The sequence below is a fragment of the Olea europaea genome, unplaced genomic scaffold (genome assembly GCF_002742605.1).
Source record: "Olea europaea var. sylvestris unplaced genomic scaffold, O_europaea_v1 scaffold1572, whole genome shotgun sequence".
NCBI classification, from domain to species: Eukaryota; Viridiplantae; Streptophyta; class Magnoliopsida; order Lamiales; family Oleaceae; genus Olea; species Olea europaea.
The window spans coordinates 30057-46362 of record NW_019233331.1 but is presented as its reverse complement, the minus strand read 5'-3'; the positions used below and the strand labels follow the sequence as shown (position 1 = coordinate 46362).

Genomic DNA, 16306 nt, shown 5'->3' with positions numbered 1-16306 from the left:
GTTTTCCCATTGTGCGATGGGTTTCCTGTAGAGGTTGCAGAGGGAGAAGGGCATGACAGAATTCTTGGAGGAGGTGGGTAGGGTTAAGCAATTCTTGAATGACCTGCGTTTCATTGAGGCGGGGGAGAATGCTATGGTTCAGGTCATGGTACAGAAGGTGGTTGTCATCCCTACCCCGCCTCCGCCGCTACCTAAATTTCAAGTTGTGGGGGTTGAATGTGGAGATGGTAAGGAGTGGGGAGAGGAATCGGCGTTGGCCCAAGTGAAAAGGGTAGCTTTGCAAAAGCAAGTCGCTGTGGTGTCAATAGTGGCCGAGGATCGTGCAGGAAAATTGCAGCAGAAGGTTCCGACAATGGGACCTACAGGAAGGTGGTTGTTGAGGAGTCGACATCCGGTTGTAGTGGCGGTGGGTGGTTGTGGTCGTGTGGATTTTGGATTTGGATTTGGATTGGGGGTGGGGGTGGGGGTGGGGGAGAGGAAGAAGAAGGGTAGTTTTTTTTATTTTTTATTTTCTAATTTAATTACTATATAATGTGATAAATGAAAATTTACTCTTTTACCCCCTGTTTAAAATATTAAAAGTGTGGTCAAAGTTAAATTTTTGGTTAACTAACGATATTATGGATGAAAACCGTCAAAAAGGGTTTCACCTGTAACATTTGGAAAGTTTAGGGGGACGGTTGCAACAAATCAAGGATTTGGGGAAAGTCTGTCAATGTTTCAAAGGTTTGGAGCTTCTCTGCAATTTTCCCTAATTTTTAATAAATAACTAGAGTATATAATAAATGGCACTATCTCCATCATTTTGATAAGCCTGTCTCAGGTAGATTGTCAACACATACATATTTAGCTGCTATCTGCCGCCGCCACCGCCGCCGCCAACAATGGACAGCGGTGAAGACCCAAACAAGCTCACCTCCACCCTCGATGACCCTACAACCACCCAACCCCTCCTCAACCACCCCTACCCTACACTTGACCCACCCCCTACAGCCTGCACCTCTGAAGCAGACGACGACCGAACACAGTACCTCCAGATCTCCTACAACTATGGCCCTCGATCGATAAAGGACATCCCTTTTCTCGTCCTCTTTTCACTTCTTGTCTTTTGCACTTTTGGCTTTGGTATTTTTGCGTCTGTTCGTAGAAACCCCCACCACGACCAAGTATCTTCTTTTGTTTATAATGCTACCTCCTCTTCTTGCACTCTTCTTCGAGATTTTCGCAATCCCATTTCTCCAACTCCCTCAAAACCCGATCTTTTTAGTACTTTGAGTGAAAATTTTACTTTTTTAGATAGTCCTACTTCCTTAAATTACTCAGAATTCAGTCTTCCGAAGAGAATGATTTGGAATTCCTCGATTTCTGTCAAACCCATTCCTTTAACTTCCTCGAAAGCTGTTGTTTTTAATGGTTTTATGGAAGATTTGTTTTTTCTAAACAATCCAACATCTTTGAAATTTTCAAAATCCAGTCTTTTAGAGAGCTTGGTATGGGTTCTTGTAATAACTCTGGTTCTTAGTGTGCCCTTTGTTTCAGTTGTGCTTTTGTTGCTTAAACACTACACAAAACAGATAGTGTATGCTTCACTTCCTTTCTTTGTAGTTATCCCTGTGTTTATCAATGTGTACTGGTTTGTTGCTTGTACAGTAAGCTCCAGCTGCAGTGATGTGTTTCCCTTAGCTTATCGGATAGTAGTTCTCATTTTTGTATTCTTGATTATCGGGGTGATTGTGTGGATTTTTATAGTGAATTGGCATAGAATTGAGTTGACCGTGAGTATAATTGGGGTAGCTTCCAATGCACTGTCGAAAAACTTAGGATTGTTTGGGATTCTTCCAGCATTAACTTTGGGTTTGTTTGTGTATTATGCCCCCATTGTTGTGTTTCTAATACTTGCAAGGTTAAATGGGAAAATTGTGGCAAAAGAAAATCATGGAGAATACTACTGTGTTTGGAAACAAGATAGTTGGGTGCCCGCATACTACACATTAGCAATTTTAACGATGCTGTGGTCTGCCACTGCTATGGTGGAAGCTCAGGTTTATGTGATAAGTGGGACAGTTGCTCAATGGTACTTCTCTAAGGATGACGTTGGCCCTAGGCGGGGAATAAGGAGTTCCTTGAGGTGATTTTCCGACACTTATTTTCATTAATTAATTTTGATGAACTCACAATGTTATATAAAGTTTGTGTTAGAGCAAGATGATATTCCTGCACTACTTTCTTTAAATAGCCAATAATTTTTTTTTCTTTGAAGCACATTTGTTGAGATTTTCTTTGTTAGATTATCAGTGGAAATTTGATAGAGTGTTGTTGGTTGTGCTCAATTAAAAAGTGAACTGCAGAATGTGTTTGAATTGTTGCCTCAGGCATGTCCTCGCTAAACTTCTAGAAGATGGTCATTCATTTGCTTTGTCGACAAGGAGAAAAATGATGGGAGGTACCTTTGAAATAATTTTGTGAGCTAATGACTATGTTTGAATCAAATTATTGGAAAAAGGACTCGAAAGAGATGTAATTTGTAGAATCAGAGTAGGTTGACGAAATTGAGAAGTACGGCAAGCTTCTCTACAATTTTAAGGTACTTGTCAAGTTAAAAGCGGGTCCTACAGGACCTTTGTTAGGCCAATTATATTAAAGGACATTTGATAACATGAACATAGCAGAAAAGATTAATATGGTAAGATAAATCCATATTCAAATTAGATTATATGATGGAAAGATTGAGGGCATGCATTAAAAAACGAAGGTGCCACAAAGAGAGGATAAAATTAAGGGTACAAGGACTTAAACAATTAAGGCATGTCTTCCATAGACTTGATGAAGCTCCACTTACTCGAATGATCCCCAGTAGAAAAGTTAGAAAAAGGACTGGACGAAAATTAACACGACTTTGTTTGAATGTTTTAATACGGTGTTGGTGGTGGAAAAAAGCTACAGGTTGAAAGAGCCAAGCCAATTTGCTTAGTCAATCAAAATCTATCATTAAACTTAAGCTAATTTTGTGACTTCTCATGATGGATTATATACAGGGTTATGTGTAAAGATGCATGTACTTCTCCTAAACATGAGGTGTCAGTAGTATGGGCATCATTATGATGGCTTATGCACTGTACTTGTGAAACTGTTAGAACAAAAAAGAGAAAAAGAAAGAAATCATAACGGAGGAATATTTGGTGTTGATTACCTTAAGATCGTAACCTATATGATGTCTTGAGTCATATTAGTAGATGGTTTCTCAACGTATTAAACAAATTTTGTGTTTCCCAGCTCCTGAATGCTAGGATTGTGCATGTTCTTACATTTCTAGGATCAAAAGTAATGCTTGGATGCTAACCAGATTCCAAATCCAATTAAGATGTGACAAGTCGGCTATTTTATGTAGCATGTATAAAAATTTTAATTGGTATTACGTTATCTCTCTGTGTGCATCTCAGGTAGATGTTTTTGTACTTGAGTGCTGCTATTCTGGCACGCCTCTGCATTTACTGACCTTTCTGAGAACATTTGCAGAAATGCATTTGGCCCCTCCTCTGGCACAATATGCTTATCTGGATTACTTATGTGTATTGTACGTATTGTGCGCTCTATGGTTGACAATGCAAGACAAGAAGATGCACCTGGAATTGGAATTGTCAACCTTGTTCTTCGCTGCTGCGCCAATACCCTATTGTCTGCAGTCAACTTTCTGAACAAGTTCACTATAAACTTTGCAGCTATAACTGGTGAAGCATACTTCACTTCTGCACGAATGACTTATGAACTGCTAAAACGAAATCTTCTCTCGACTGTATTTGTGGAGACTGTTTCTACTCGACTACTTGCCGGGATCATTTTTGTTCTATCTGCAATATATGCAATACTGGTAATTCCTCCTTCTCAGCTTTACATTGTACTTTCTTTTTTTCCTGGATTGACTGAATTTTTTGTGACTATAGCATACGAGGATGAGAATTTCTGTGGCTTGGCCCCTCCTTGACAAGATGATGTGTAATTATACCATGAGTTACAAGTTAGATTATTTATTGAACCATATCCTTTTTAATCTATGCATGCCATTGCCTCTTGTGGCATGTCTTGTAAGGTGAATGGATTGTACTTGACAGCAGGAGCATGTTTGGCTATGCTTAAAAAGTTACTTTTCTGAAAAGTAAATTAGTAGTAATGCTTTTTAAAGTGAGTTAAGTTTAAAAAAAAAAAGGCAACACTGAAATGTTTAACAAAATAAGTAATTAAAAGTTTTAAGCACAGGCAGAAATGCAAAGAAAAGAAGTTCTTTTTACTGTGAAATCTTGTCTAGTGCTGCTTACCATATACACCCTTGGGATTTATGGAGTCTGAATCCTCTAAACGCTGTTAGGTTATCACTACCTGACAATGCTGAAAATCTTTAGTTTCACTGTTTGAAATTTTCTTGTCATCATCTGAGATAGAAGGGTTCAAGTATCACGAGTTTTGAATCTCAGCAACGACTCAAGGAGTTGGATGGTTGATCGATCTGCTTCAGTTTTAAAATAATCTGATAGTCGTGGAGTGCCTGTTCTCTCGGGTAACTTTGTGTAATTTTGGACACTGGTCCAATAGAATCTGTTTCCCCACCTTTTTACCAACGCCAGATATTATGTAATTTACATGTCTTTTTAATGCATGTCTGTGCAAAATGATTCATTTTGTGCATACTTATTCTTTGCCACATATTTAGAACATTTTATTCCGTTTCAGGTTCTTACGAATTTAATCATTGTTTTAAATAGAGACTGCTTTCTTCAATTGGCTTCACAACATTTGCTAACTTGTTTAGTGGAAATTGAGTTTCTTATGCAAATTAACGCTTTTAAGCATTTATAGGTAGATATTATCGTTTCACTTTCAGATGGGTTTCTTTTTGCATGGATTTGTTAGTTTATCTTTCTTTTCACTTATTTGTTCGGCCGGACAATTTAGCACATTTTTTCCTCTTGTATTTTGCAATTACAACTAAAAATTCTTGTTCCCTGATATGCAGGTCTGTGTTGTGTTAAAAGCCGCTATTCATCTTGGGGATGAAGCGTACTTGGTCTCTCTTATGGCGTGGGTACTGCTGATCGTGATTCTTGGTTTCTTCGTGCACGTGCTGGATAACGTCATTGAGACTGTGTACGTGTGCTATGCTATAGACAGGGACAGAGGTGAGGTCTGTAAACAAGAGGTTCATGAGGTTTATGTTCATCTCCCAATTAGTAGAAGTCACAGTCACAGGGCAGGTTTTGTTGACAGGACTCCACTTATTGTATGATTATTGTTTTAACAGAGGATTCATGTGCTGGATATTATATGAATTTTGTGTATCTGAGATTTTAGTCTATGCTTTTCGGCTTATTTTAATAAAAATGTTTATTCCTTTTTGTCACCATTGGCTGTGTTTCGATTTTAGTTCATTAAGACGATGTCTATCTACCTTTAGAATAAGATACTAGATAGATATTGAACAAATAGTTGGACAATTCGTGCAATTCACATCCTCATTGAAGATATTCTTTTCTTCATTCCCATTTTGCTTGTCACGTATACAATAATTTATATTATTGCATTGAAATGCTCTTAACGTCCCACTGCACCTCCAAATAAATGTCAATGAAAATTAAATGGGGTCCTCAACCTATTAATAATGTACCAAGTAGACCCTCAATCTATTATTTTGATGGCTGAAGTCCATAACATTAATTTTTGTTGCATTAGCATTAGTAGTTTTAGTTGGCTCTCATGCTGCTTCCTCGAGCATTGATACAGCGAGTTCATCGATTGAAGTGTATGTTAAGCTCTTTTACAAAAAAAGATATGGCTGAAACAATGGAATAGCGATTATGCTAATTCAAGATCGATTTCTTAATTCCACTTGTATTCAATGGACAATTTCACCTTTACAATTAAATAAAAACTCAAAATTTTATGAAAAGGACAATTTTGCGATTATATTTAAGGAAAATTTTCATTCCATTTTATTAAAAAGTTATAAAAACTTAAATAATTCCTCCATCCCACAAAGAGGAAAAATGCTTCACTCGAAGCTTTTATGGCTAAAATGGAAAGAGACTCGAGTCAATGAAATGAACAGGAAAAGTCAGTTAAGGACCCAAGGTTGCACGAGTCTATTAAGAATCTCAACGAGCAAGCCATCAAAAAATAAACATATATAACTGTTTCAGCATCAACAAAAACACAATACAAGATATTTCTGATCCATCCCATAAAAACATGAATGTCTTATCATACATGGACTAAAATTAAAGTATACAAAGTTTTAGAAATAAACAAGAAAACCAAGGATAAGAACCCCATCTTTGTCTATGAAGCTACTAGTTGATTATGAAGATACCGGGACTTAAATCTGAATTCACTTCTTTTGCTTAGCCTTTAATTTGGCAGAATTCGCCTCAGCAGCAGCCTTTGCAAGAGTGGTTGGCTTAAGGACGCCTTTTGGGTTCAGAGCCTTCCTTATCTTAAACACAGCCCAAGCTGTCCCAATAGCATGCCCTGCAGCACCCAACCCATTGTGCGTCACTTCTGCTGCTTGTTCTCCATATCTGTCACAACATACATCCAAATAAGAACAACGAATCCAGAAAGAAAATGAAGTTTCAGCGAGATACTTATACCTAGGTGTTGTAAGTAAAGGGTTACAAACACCTTCAGGTACTCAACTTCTCGCCAACCCCCCCTTTTTTTTAATTATTGAAGTACGAAGTTTGTCTTTTTCTGTTTCAATTTACTCAACCAATGGTGTTTATTTACCCCTCAAGAATATTACTAACAAACGACAAAAATTCCAGTACGCTTCGGCAGTAGCCAAAAGATGGAAAATCGGGAACTATGATTGGTCATACAACTGGAACATCTTTTGCAAGCAGTAATATAAATTACCTCTGAGAAACAAGCCCGGTTGTGACAACAGAAGTAGTCGACATAACATTCTTTCCAGAAACTTCGACAGCATCACAGACCCTGTCTGTTGGGACAGATCAGATATACAAACGTGTGAGTGGGCTAAGGTAAAAGAGTGATAATGATTTCGGCAACGTTGGAAAAAGAAAGTGCAAAACGAACAAAATAATGCAACAGAGAAAATTATAGAAACTAACAAACAGCCTTAGCACTGCATCTTAGATTTGTACTTCCCACAATCACATCATATCAGGGAGCCTAAAATAATTTTCATATTTCATAGGTATATCCTGTCTTGAATTTCAAGTTTCTAGTATAAAAATCATCTTTATAATGTCAGCATATTGATTTCATAAACTTTCCGATTCTTCACCAACCAAAATATGACAAGCAGATCATCAATGAGGGTTGTGTGTGTAAAATATCAACGTTCCACATGGTCTTTTTTTTCTTCCGCCTCCATGTGGAAGGGAAGGGGCACCAGTTTTTTATTCCAAAAGTGCAAAATTGGATGAATTGTAAAGATAGAGGCGAATACATCTACCTATGCTAAAGAAAGCGAAACAAGTTGTCAGGTGTACATGATCCTTCTGAAGTCTTCAGGCTCATTTGCACTGTGTGGCAGTCTTTTTTCCAAATAAAAAATACAAATTGTTGAGGTATGTTTGGTTTGGTTCATAATTGCTATTGGGATTGGATAAAGACTTAACCCGTAACAGACTCCTAAGGCATTTCCAAACTCTATTCCAATTGACTACACAGTTCGTGCTAACACAATTACGTAACTGTCCTCAACCCATTTAGAATGTTGGATAGCAGAGTACTCAAAATTAATACTGAAGCATAAATGAATTTTGAGGTTAAGGGTCAGTTAAACGAAAGAAAATACATACTGAATCCATCCAAGGAAGCAAGAATGATTTCTCCAGGAAGAAGGCTGAAAAATTTCTGTCCTACTTTAGAGTTTGCAACTGAACTTGTGAAGAACCCAGAGACTTTCACGACCCCAGACAGTAATCCGGTTGCCACGGACTCTGACATCTTTGTCAATTTCTTAACCCTGCAGATTTTGAACAATTAGATGCTCCGAAAATATACCTCACTATAAATAACATAAATGAAGATCAAGAGAAAAAGACCACAATATGGATTATTTCAATCCCTCGCCACATTTAAAATTAAATTGTAGGATACTACAATTGGCAATCAGGCCTTTTTGTATATCTGCACGATGTGCTAAGCATAATGCCGCGAATAAAAATACATTTGTCAAGCACAAGAACATTATATAAGATCAATCTACTATGTACAATAGCATAAAATTATATTGTTTAAATTGAAATTTTGCAAAAAAAAATTCAAATTAGAATACAACAATCTCTTATCCCAGTTCTTGGCTTCCAATTCTAGCATATCACCGACTATCTATATAATGGACCATGATACGGGAAGAAATCATGTAACAAGGGGATAATCATAAACCAAAAAAATATCACATTTGCACCTTCCCCGCCATAAGACAGGTGAAGATATCATAAAAAACCACGTCAAATGAAAACTACGATCCAAAATTGTATGTAATCAGATAATACTGAATGGTCAATCTTCAAACAGCAAATAGAATATACACAAGTATACATACAAAAGGTAAATTCCAACTGATCAATACAATAAAGTGTAAATGAATTACCTTTTCATTCTTCTCAATGCCTCAGGACTAATCTCCGAAGTCGATCCCTTTCCCATTCTCTTCTTCAAGAACTCATTCCCCCATCTGAGTCTATCTACAGTAACATCCCCACACCACAATATCCCCTTCACCACATGTCCCGACCCAGCCGCAATCATCCTCGCTAAACTTCCACTGTAGTCCTCAACATTTGGAGCTAACGTCGTCCAATAAGCAGCCGCGCTCTTCTCCACGTCATCCTTCTTTGTTTTCTCTTCCATATCCGCCGGAGAAACATCCTTCGCTGCCACCCACCACCCTTGCTCCACCCCTTCCGCTGCCTTCTCCACCTTAAATGCACTGTACTTCTCCAGAACCCCATCCAACTCCCTCAGCACTCTTTCCTGACCCTTAGCCGCAATCGTCAGCCCGTAATTTAATATACTATCACTGATTTCATGACTTTCACTCGGGACTCTCAGAGTAAAAAAGTAATGCGATTCATCAAGCTTCACCGCCGCCTCATCCCTCGCCAACGGCCACTGAATTTCCTCCCCAATTCGAGCCAAAACTGCCACAACATTATCCCCTTGTTTCAACTGAATTAATGTAAAATCCCCATTTGCAAGCTCAACGCTTTGTTCTTTATCTATCAAATGAACAATACAACCTGGGATTCTGACAATCACTTCCTCGGAAGACTCAAAAGAAGAAGAACCGCCTCGTGAAACGGCATCGTTATGGGTTTCTTGTTCTTCCGGTTCCGGGAAGAGATTTTCTGCTAAGCTTTCTATTTCAATTGAAGGGTAAATAGATGAAGAGGGATTTTTACGATTTGAAAGGAGTGGAGAAGCGGATTCTGGATTGGTTTGGATCACTTCTGGGTAAAGAGAATTGGGTTTTCTTGGATTTTCAGAAGCCATGATTTCTCGGATGATCGCTCTACTTTTCCTGTCTGGCTGATTATTTTTCAGGTTTATGAGAAGAGATTACGATACCCTATTCCTTTTATACACTTGCAAGGATAATCATAAACTTAAGATTTAAGCAAAGAGGAATCTTGGAACGTGTTCCTGCGAAGAGCTGGACGCCACGCGGCCTGATATGAACAAGGCGCGTAGTTATCGTGGAGGTGCTAAAGTAACTGAAACTTGGAGGAGGAAGTTTTCAAAGCTACCCATAAACTACTTTTCTTTTCTTTTCTTTTTCTTTTTCTTTTGCAAATTTTATTTTTTCCCTTCTGAAGACGTATTAATCTTTGAACTATTTAAAACCTCAATAAAATAATATAAAAATATATATATATTTAAAGGAATAATTAATATATCGATAAATAATTAATTATCAAATTCATTTCTAACCAATATTACAAAATTATGATATCGCGAACTTCTTGATTTCTTTTAATAAAAATGATGAGTTCCAATTGAGTATGAAGAAAAAGCAAGAAACTATATATACGGAATTGAAAAAACATAAAGTTTTCACGTAAAAAGTTAATAATATGAATAACAAATTTCAAGTATTTAATTAATTATTATTTAATATTTTCATTGGAATAATAAAATTATTATCTTTTGCATTTAATGATACTATTAATTTAGTAAACTAATCCAAATTAATATCCAAAAAAATTTATTACTCAAGCAATGTAATTAATTTATTTATCGAATATTCATTTATCAAGATTATAATGTAATAAATATGGAAGCAATCATTCTATTTTGTCAAAATGAAAATATGTGAAATAGTATTTTTCTGAAAAATGAGTGGTTGAAAAATGATGAAAAATTTTCGATTTACGTGTAATATTATTTTATGAAAGATTATGTGGTTAAAAATAGTAGAGAGAAAAATAGAATAAAAATTAATGCGAGTCAAACGGGGGGCGAAATGCTAGTGAACAGACTTGTCTTAAAAATTTGCCAAATGTGTGGAAAATGATAATGTTGCCCTTTAATTTAGACAAGCAAAAGTAAAATAAGAATAAATGAAAAGAGAAAATTGCATTTGGGATCCCTATTTCTAAAAACATAATAGCAAAGACTAAAACAAAACTAAATTAATTTTTTTCACAGCACACACCCTTACTCCACCCTCCCACAACCATCATTCCTCCCCACCAACATCATCACCGCCACTGTCACTGTCACTGCCACCACGTCTGCCACACCTTGATTAGTATCCCTAAACCCACCTTCATCTTCTCCAACCCAACCCCACAACTCAAATTCTTGAAAACAACTCTAGACCATCAATCTTCTTTGATAGTGGAGTAGAAGACTCTGAGCCCATTTTAAACATCAATATTCATTGAGTTCTGAATTTTCTAATATTAAACCTACACTACGCGCCATTTATACTTCACATTCCGGTTGGGATATGTGTCCAAAAGTATAAGACATTATTGTAACAAGATAAATATTTTCGAATGTTATTGAATAAAAAATAGATTTTTGTTTCTATAAAATAGAGTTGCATTATATTTAAGTATATGCATAAAGTGCATTTGATTGATGAGTAAAATTCAAAACTTGGTGGTTAGTATGAAAATATTATTTTGTATGTTGATCAAGACATTAATTGTCCATCATTGTAGAATAAGATGTAAGAAATTAAACCCCGATGCCGAGATCTTTAGAATTCATGATTTTCACATATGAAATCAAGAAACATACCTTAATCCATGACAATAGTTGAGAATTTTAGATCTACAAAATAAGAAAATATTAAATTAGAGAAATTGTTCTCTCACTTTCTCTCTCTATGATTGAATGAATTAATTGATGTATTTCATTCACATTTATAGACAGAGAGAGACAGTCTCCTATGAGCCATAAAACTCTCCACTTTTTATCAAAGTAGACAATTATAAAACTGCCACTTCTCAATTGGACCAATAGGATTTTAGTAATTTAATCACCTTTAATTAATTCTTTAATATTACATAGGCCACAAAATAATTGGTTTTACATTCTCCCACTTGGCCCGTGTAATATTGCTTCGTTATGTGGTATATAACATAATGCGCATACCATGAGCTAAAATCCATCATACATTAGCCACTTAATATATGATCCTTAAGTAAAGACTAATAAGAGTCATGGCGGTTTTACACCATCATATAAGCATAATTCCTTCCATGTACTACAATATTAGTCCCTACCTAACATGACACATAATGAGAAGTTCAATAATTGCATTACAATAATGTCTTCGAAAAGACTATCTCTGTCAGCATTCATATAATCCATTCACGTACATGTACCAACAGTTATGACAGGAATAATATTTTGTCAAAAACAATACATAAATGAGCGTAAAATGTCAATACATAAGCATCATAAATTGCATAATAATGTCAATGATAATTTTCAATAATGCCCATCCTTTTGACATGTTCATTGAATGTCTTTGGTGACAATCCTTTCGTTAATGGATCTGCAATCATAAGATTGGTGCTAATATGTTCGATTGATACCTCTTGTTTTTGAACTTTTTCTTTAACGGCAAAATACTTCAATTCCATGTGTTTAGCACCTTTAGAGTACTTGTCGTTCTTTGAAAAGAAGACTGCTGCAGAATTATCACAATAAAGTTTTAGCGGCTTGGCTATACTGTCGAAGATCCCAAGTCCTGAAATAAAGTTCTGCAGCCAATTTCCTTGAACTGGGGCCTCAAAGCATGCCACAAACTCAGCTTCCATAGTAGATACAGCAATGATTGACTGCTTTGCACTTTTCCATGAGATAGCCCCTCCAGCCAAGAAGAACAAATAGCCAAATGTGGACTTTCTAGTATCCACACATCCAGCAAAGTCCGAATCTGAATATCCAATGACCTCCAAGTTATCAGATCTCCTATAAGTGAGCATGTGATCTTTCGTTCCTTGCAAGTATCTCAATACTTTCTTTGCAACTTTCCAATGATCAAGTACCTGCCCAGCATTCCGACAACAAAACTGATGTCTGGCCTGGTGCAAGTCTGAGCATACATTAAGCTCCCAATAAGAGATGCATAAAGAATAGTTGTCAATTGTTTGCGTTCCAATTCATTTTTAGGACATTGCATGAGACTAAACTTATCTCCTTTCTGAATTGGAACAACACTCGCTGAACAATTTTTAATATTAAATCTCTCTAAAACTTTATTAATATATACTTTCTGAGACAACTCTAACAATCCTTGTGACCTATTACGAAATATTTCAATTCCAGTCACATAGGTTGTCTCTCCCATGTCTTTCATTTCAAAATTTTTAGAGAGAAATTTCTTAGCTCGTATAGTAGAACAAAATCATTAGTAGCTAGCAAGATATCATCAACATACAGAATCAGAAATATAAACTTGCTCCCACTGACCTTAGATATATACATCGATCAACGACGTTTTTCTTAAAACCAAAAGAAGTAATGGTATCGTTCAACTTAAGATACCATTGACGTGAAGCCTGTTTAAGTCCATATACCATGTATTCCTTTCCTTTAACTGAAAAACCTTCAGGTTGATCCGTATAAACTTTTTCATCTAAATTTCCATTTAGAAAGGCGATTTTCACATCCATTTGATGTAGTTCTAAGTCATAATGAGCTACTAAAGTCATTCTAATTCTGAGTTAGTCTTTCTTAGAGATTGGTGTCTCCTTATAATCAGTCCACTTTTCTGAGTAAAACCTTTAGCAACAAGTCTAGCTTTAAGTCATTCGATATTACCATTAGAGTCGTGCTTGGTCTTAAAAACCCATTTACATCCAACTCTTTTACATGATTTTGGTAATTCAACGAGATCCCAAACTTTATTATGTTCCATAGATTTCAACTCATCTTTCATAACATCTAATCACTTATCAGAATTAGGGCTCTCAATGGCCTGTGAAAATGAAACTGGATCATCATCAACAATTCCCAAGTCAAATTCAGACTCTTGTAGGTAAACCACATAATCATTAGAAATAGTATGTCTACGTTGTCTTTGTGACCTTCTTAATGCTATTTCTTGCGGTTCATTTAATGCAGGTTCATCGGTGGCAACTACATTGTGAGGTGTTTGATAATTTATTTGTTATTCGGTTAAATTGTCATGTCGTTCAACAATTTGAGGAACAACAACATTAGAAGAAGTTGAGGGTAGAGAAACTTGAACTCTAAATTCTTGTATTTCCACATTTCGTGGTTCAAAACTGCCACTAATTTCACCATTCTTAATGAACTTAGCATTTCTAGTTTCAACAATTCTAGTACTATGGTTAGGATAATAAAATATATACCCTTTTGATTTTTCTAGATAACCAATGAAAAATTCACTGATTGTTCTTGAGTCCAGTTTCTTTTCATGTGGATTATAAATTCTTGCTTCTGCCGGGTAACCCCAAATATGCAAGTGCCTTAAACTAGGTTTCCTTTCTGTCCACAGTTCAAAAGGAGTCTTTGAAATTGCCTTACTAGAAACCCTGTTTTGCATATACATAGCAGTATTTGATGTTAACATCCACAAAGATATGGGTAAAGAAGAATTGCTTAACATACACCTAACCATTTCTATTAAAGTACGATTACGCCTTTTAGCCACATCATTTTGTTGTGGTGTGCCTGGCATAGTGTATTAAGAACATATGTCATGTCTTTCAAGAAATTTAGCAAATGGACCAAGGTGTTGTCCAGTTTCATCATACTTTTCATAATATTCACCACCTCTATCAGATCTAATAGTTTTCACCTTTTCTATCTAATTGTCATTCAACTTCATTGACAAAAATCTTTAAAGCATTTACAGCTTGAGACTTTTCATGTAGTAGATAGACATAACCATAACGTGAAACATCATTGATAAAGGTGATAAAATACTTTTCCCCACCAAATGATGGAATATCAAAAGGCCCACATATATCGGTGCATATTATCTCAAGAAGCCGTGTGCTTCTTGTGGCTCCTTTCTTTGTGTGTTTAGTTTGTTTACTGTCACGTGTTTTCCACAACGTGAGATTATACCACAAGTGTACGGTGTCAAGTTTTGTAATATAGTATTGAAGTAAGAGTGTCAAACCCACAGAGATTGTATCTAATTTTCACTAAGTACTATAATTATGCAATTTCTACTTTATTTAGATGAATATATGATTGAATTGATGTTTTATGAATGGACGATTTAAACTAAACTAACGTGTTTGGATATGACAAATTTGGGAAATACAAATTATCAAATGAGAAGGCCTAGGGATTGATTTCACCTAACTTTCAATTATGATTCAACGAATTCAAATTATTTCAATTAATTTTCCCATATTTAAAAGAAAGAATCCTAATGTATTTCTAAGCCCCTCTCTCGAGCACCGATTAGAATTTAACCCTGGATCCCAATTCTAACATCTCTGTTCAAAATTGAAAATCAAAAATTTAATAAAGATCCGATTCTTTTATGGAGTAAGCTTCACAGATTTATATTTTCTCTCAAAACCTATAAATTCTAAGTTGTGTCACTCTTATGATCACGCTTAAATTCCCACTCTCTCGAGCCCTAGAATTGACTAGCATCAAATCATCCAATTGTTGATCAGACAATTGAAAGCATTAAAATCATGGTACAATTAAATATATGCGGGAAAATCAAAGAAATAATTATAAAATCATCAAACCATAATCTTTATTCGGCTACATCAATCCCTTAGATAAATTGTTTAATTCATGGTATAATAAATGAAAATCATACAAATTATAATAAACAACATAAGGAAAAAGGATAGAAAAAAACTAGTCTTTTGTGTAAATCTTCAATCTTCTTCCTTGATGTTATTCATCATTCCTTTTGATGTCTTCAATTTTTGCCTCCTTCAAATTGTGTGGTTGAATTTTTCAATCTTGCCCCCTTCCATCCTTCATGAAAATAGGGTTTTTGAATGGTATTTATAGTATGTTGGGGGTCTTGGATGAAATAGGGTTGAATTGCGCTAAGAAAAGAGTTCAAAAACATAAAAACGTGTTTTCCCGCATATCCGATGCCTCGGCACCAAATATGGGCGCTGGGGCGCCGCCTGTTCTGTTAATTTTCAGTCATATTGGCGCTGCGGCGCTCGGTTCGGTCAAAAAGGCAGATTGTGCATCTTTCAGTATTTTTAGTATAACTTTTGCATCCGATGTCCAATTGAGATAATTCAAGATGCATTGGAAAGATAACTCAAAAGGATACAACTTTGCTTCAGGCATCATTCGTCAGCTTGATCATTTGCTATATCAAAAACTGGTCTCAATATGAGGCTGAAACTTCGGAGCATGACTTGTCGGTTGGAAATTGAGTTGTGATCATATTTTGACTAAATTTGATCCCTTTGACATCTTTTTTTCATCCAATTGACTCCTAGTACTCTCGGATCTTCATTGCGAGGTTCTACACAACTTTTCAATAGTTGTACGTTAGTCCCCGAACTTTTGATCTCTTACAATTTGGCCATTTTCTCCAATTTCGCTAACTTTTGCTTATTTCTTTCAATTTCATCAACCTACATCACAACATCAAAACACACATTAAAAAGCTCTAAAACACTCTCAAAAGTAGCTAAATATCAAATTAGGTGGCATAAATATCACGAGTGTAGAGCACTCATTATTTACCCTTAATACAATCCACACAAGTTTCAAGATCACTAAAATCCAAGTGCGGAAGGATTTCATTCTTTACTAATCTTTCTATCCTTTTCTTGGATATGTGGCCCAAACGTTT

The 16306-nt window shown here is 35.8% G+C and overlaps 2 protein-coding genes across 2 annotated transcripts; one reads left to right on the top strand and one right to left on the bottom strand.

The window, feature by feature from the left end:
* Nucleotides 1–809: 809 nt before the first annotated feature.
* Nucleotides 810–5395, top strand: LOC111376872 (CTL-like protein DDB_G0288717). The gene is made up of 3 exons (XM_022999876.1): nucleotides 810–2128; nucleotides 3517–3868; nucleotides 5009–5395. The coding sequence occupies exons 1-3, from the start codon at nucleotides 885–887 to the stop codon at nucleotides 5276–5278; spliced, it is 1866 nt and encodes a 621-aa protein (XP_022855644.1). The 5' UTR covers nucleotides 810–884; the 3' UTR covers nucleotides 5279–5395.
* Nucleotides 5396–6154: 759 nt separating this feature from the next.
* Nucleotides 6155–9706, bottom strand: LOC111376871 (protein EARLY-RESPONSIVE TO DEHYDRATION 7, chloroplastic-like). The gene is made up of 4 exons (XM_022999875.1): nucleotides 8615–9706; nucleotides 7818–7984; nucleotides 6904–6988; nucleotides 6155–6566 (listed from the first exon to the last, which is right to left on the bottom strand). Exons 1-4 carry the CDS (start codon nucleotides 9514–9516, stop codon nucleotides 6377–6379), a joined length of 1344 nt encoding a protein of 447 aa, XP_022855643.1. The 5' UTR covers nucleotides 9517–9706; the 3' UTR covers nucleotides 6155–6376.
* Nucleotides 9707–16306: the final 6600 nt, after the last annotated feature.

Coding starts and splice junctions, on each gene's coding strand:
- LOC111376872 (XM_022999876.1), top strand. CDS start 885: ATGGACAGCGGTGAAGACCCAAACAAGCTCACCTCCACCCTCGATGAC. Junction 2,129..3,516: donor GGAATAAGGAGTTCCTTGAG/GTGATTTTCCGA, acceptor GAACATTTGCAG/AAATGCATTTGGCCCCTCCT. Junction 3,869..5,008: donor CTGCAATATATGCAATACTG/GTAATTCCTCCT, acceptor CCTGATATGCAG/GTCTGTGTTGTGTTAAAAGC.
- LOC111376871 (XM_022999875.1), bottom strand. CDS start 9,516: ATGGCTTCTGAAAATCCAAGAAAACCCAATTCTCTTTACCCAGAAGTG. Junction 7,985..8,614: donor GCATTGAGAAGAATGAAAAG/GTAATTCATTTA, acceptor CAAAATCTGCAG/GGTTAAGAAATTGACAAAGA. Junction 6,989..7,817: donor TGCTTCCTTGGATGGATTCA/GTATGTATTTTC, acceptor CTGTCCCAACAG/ACAGGGTCTGTGATGCTGTC.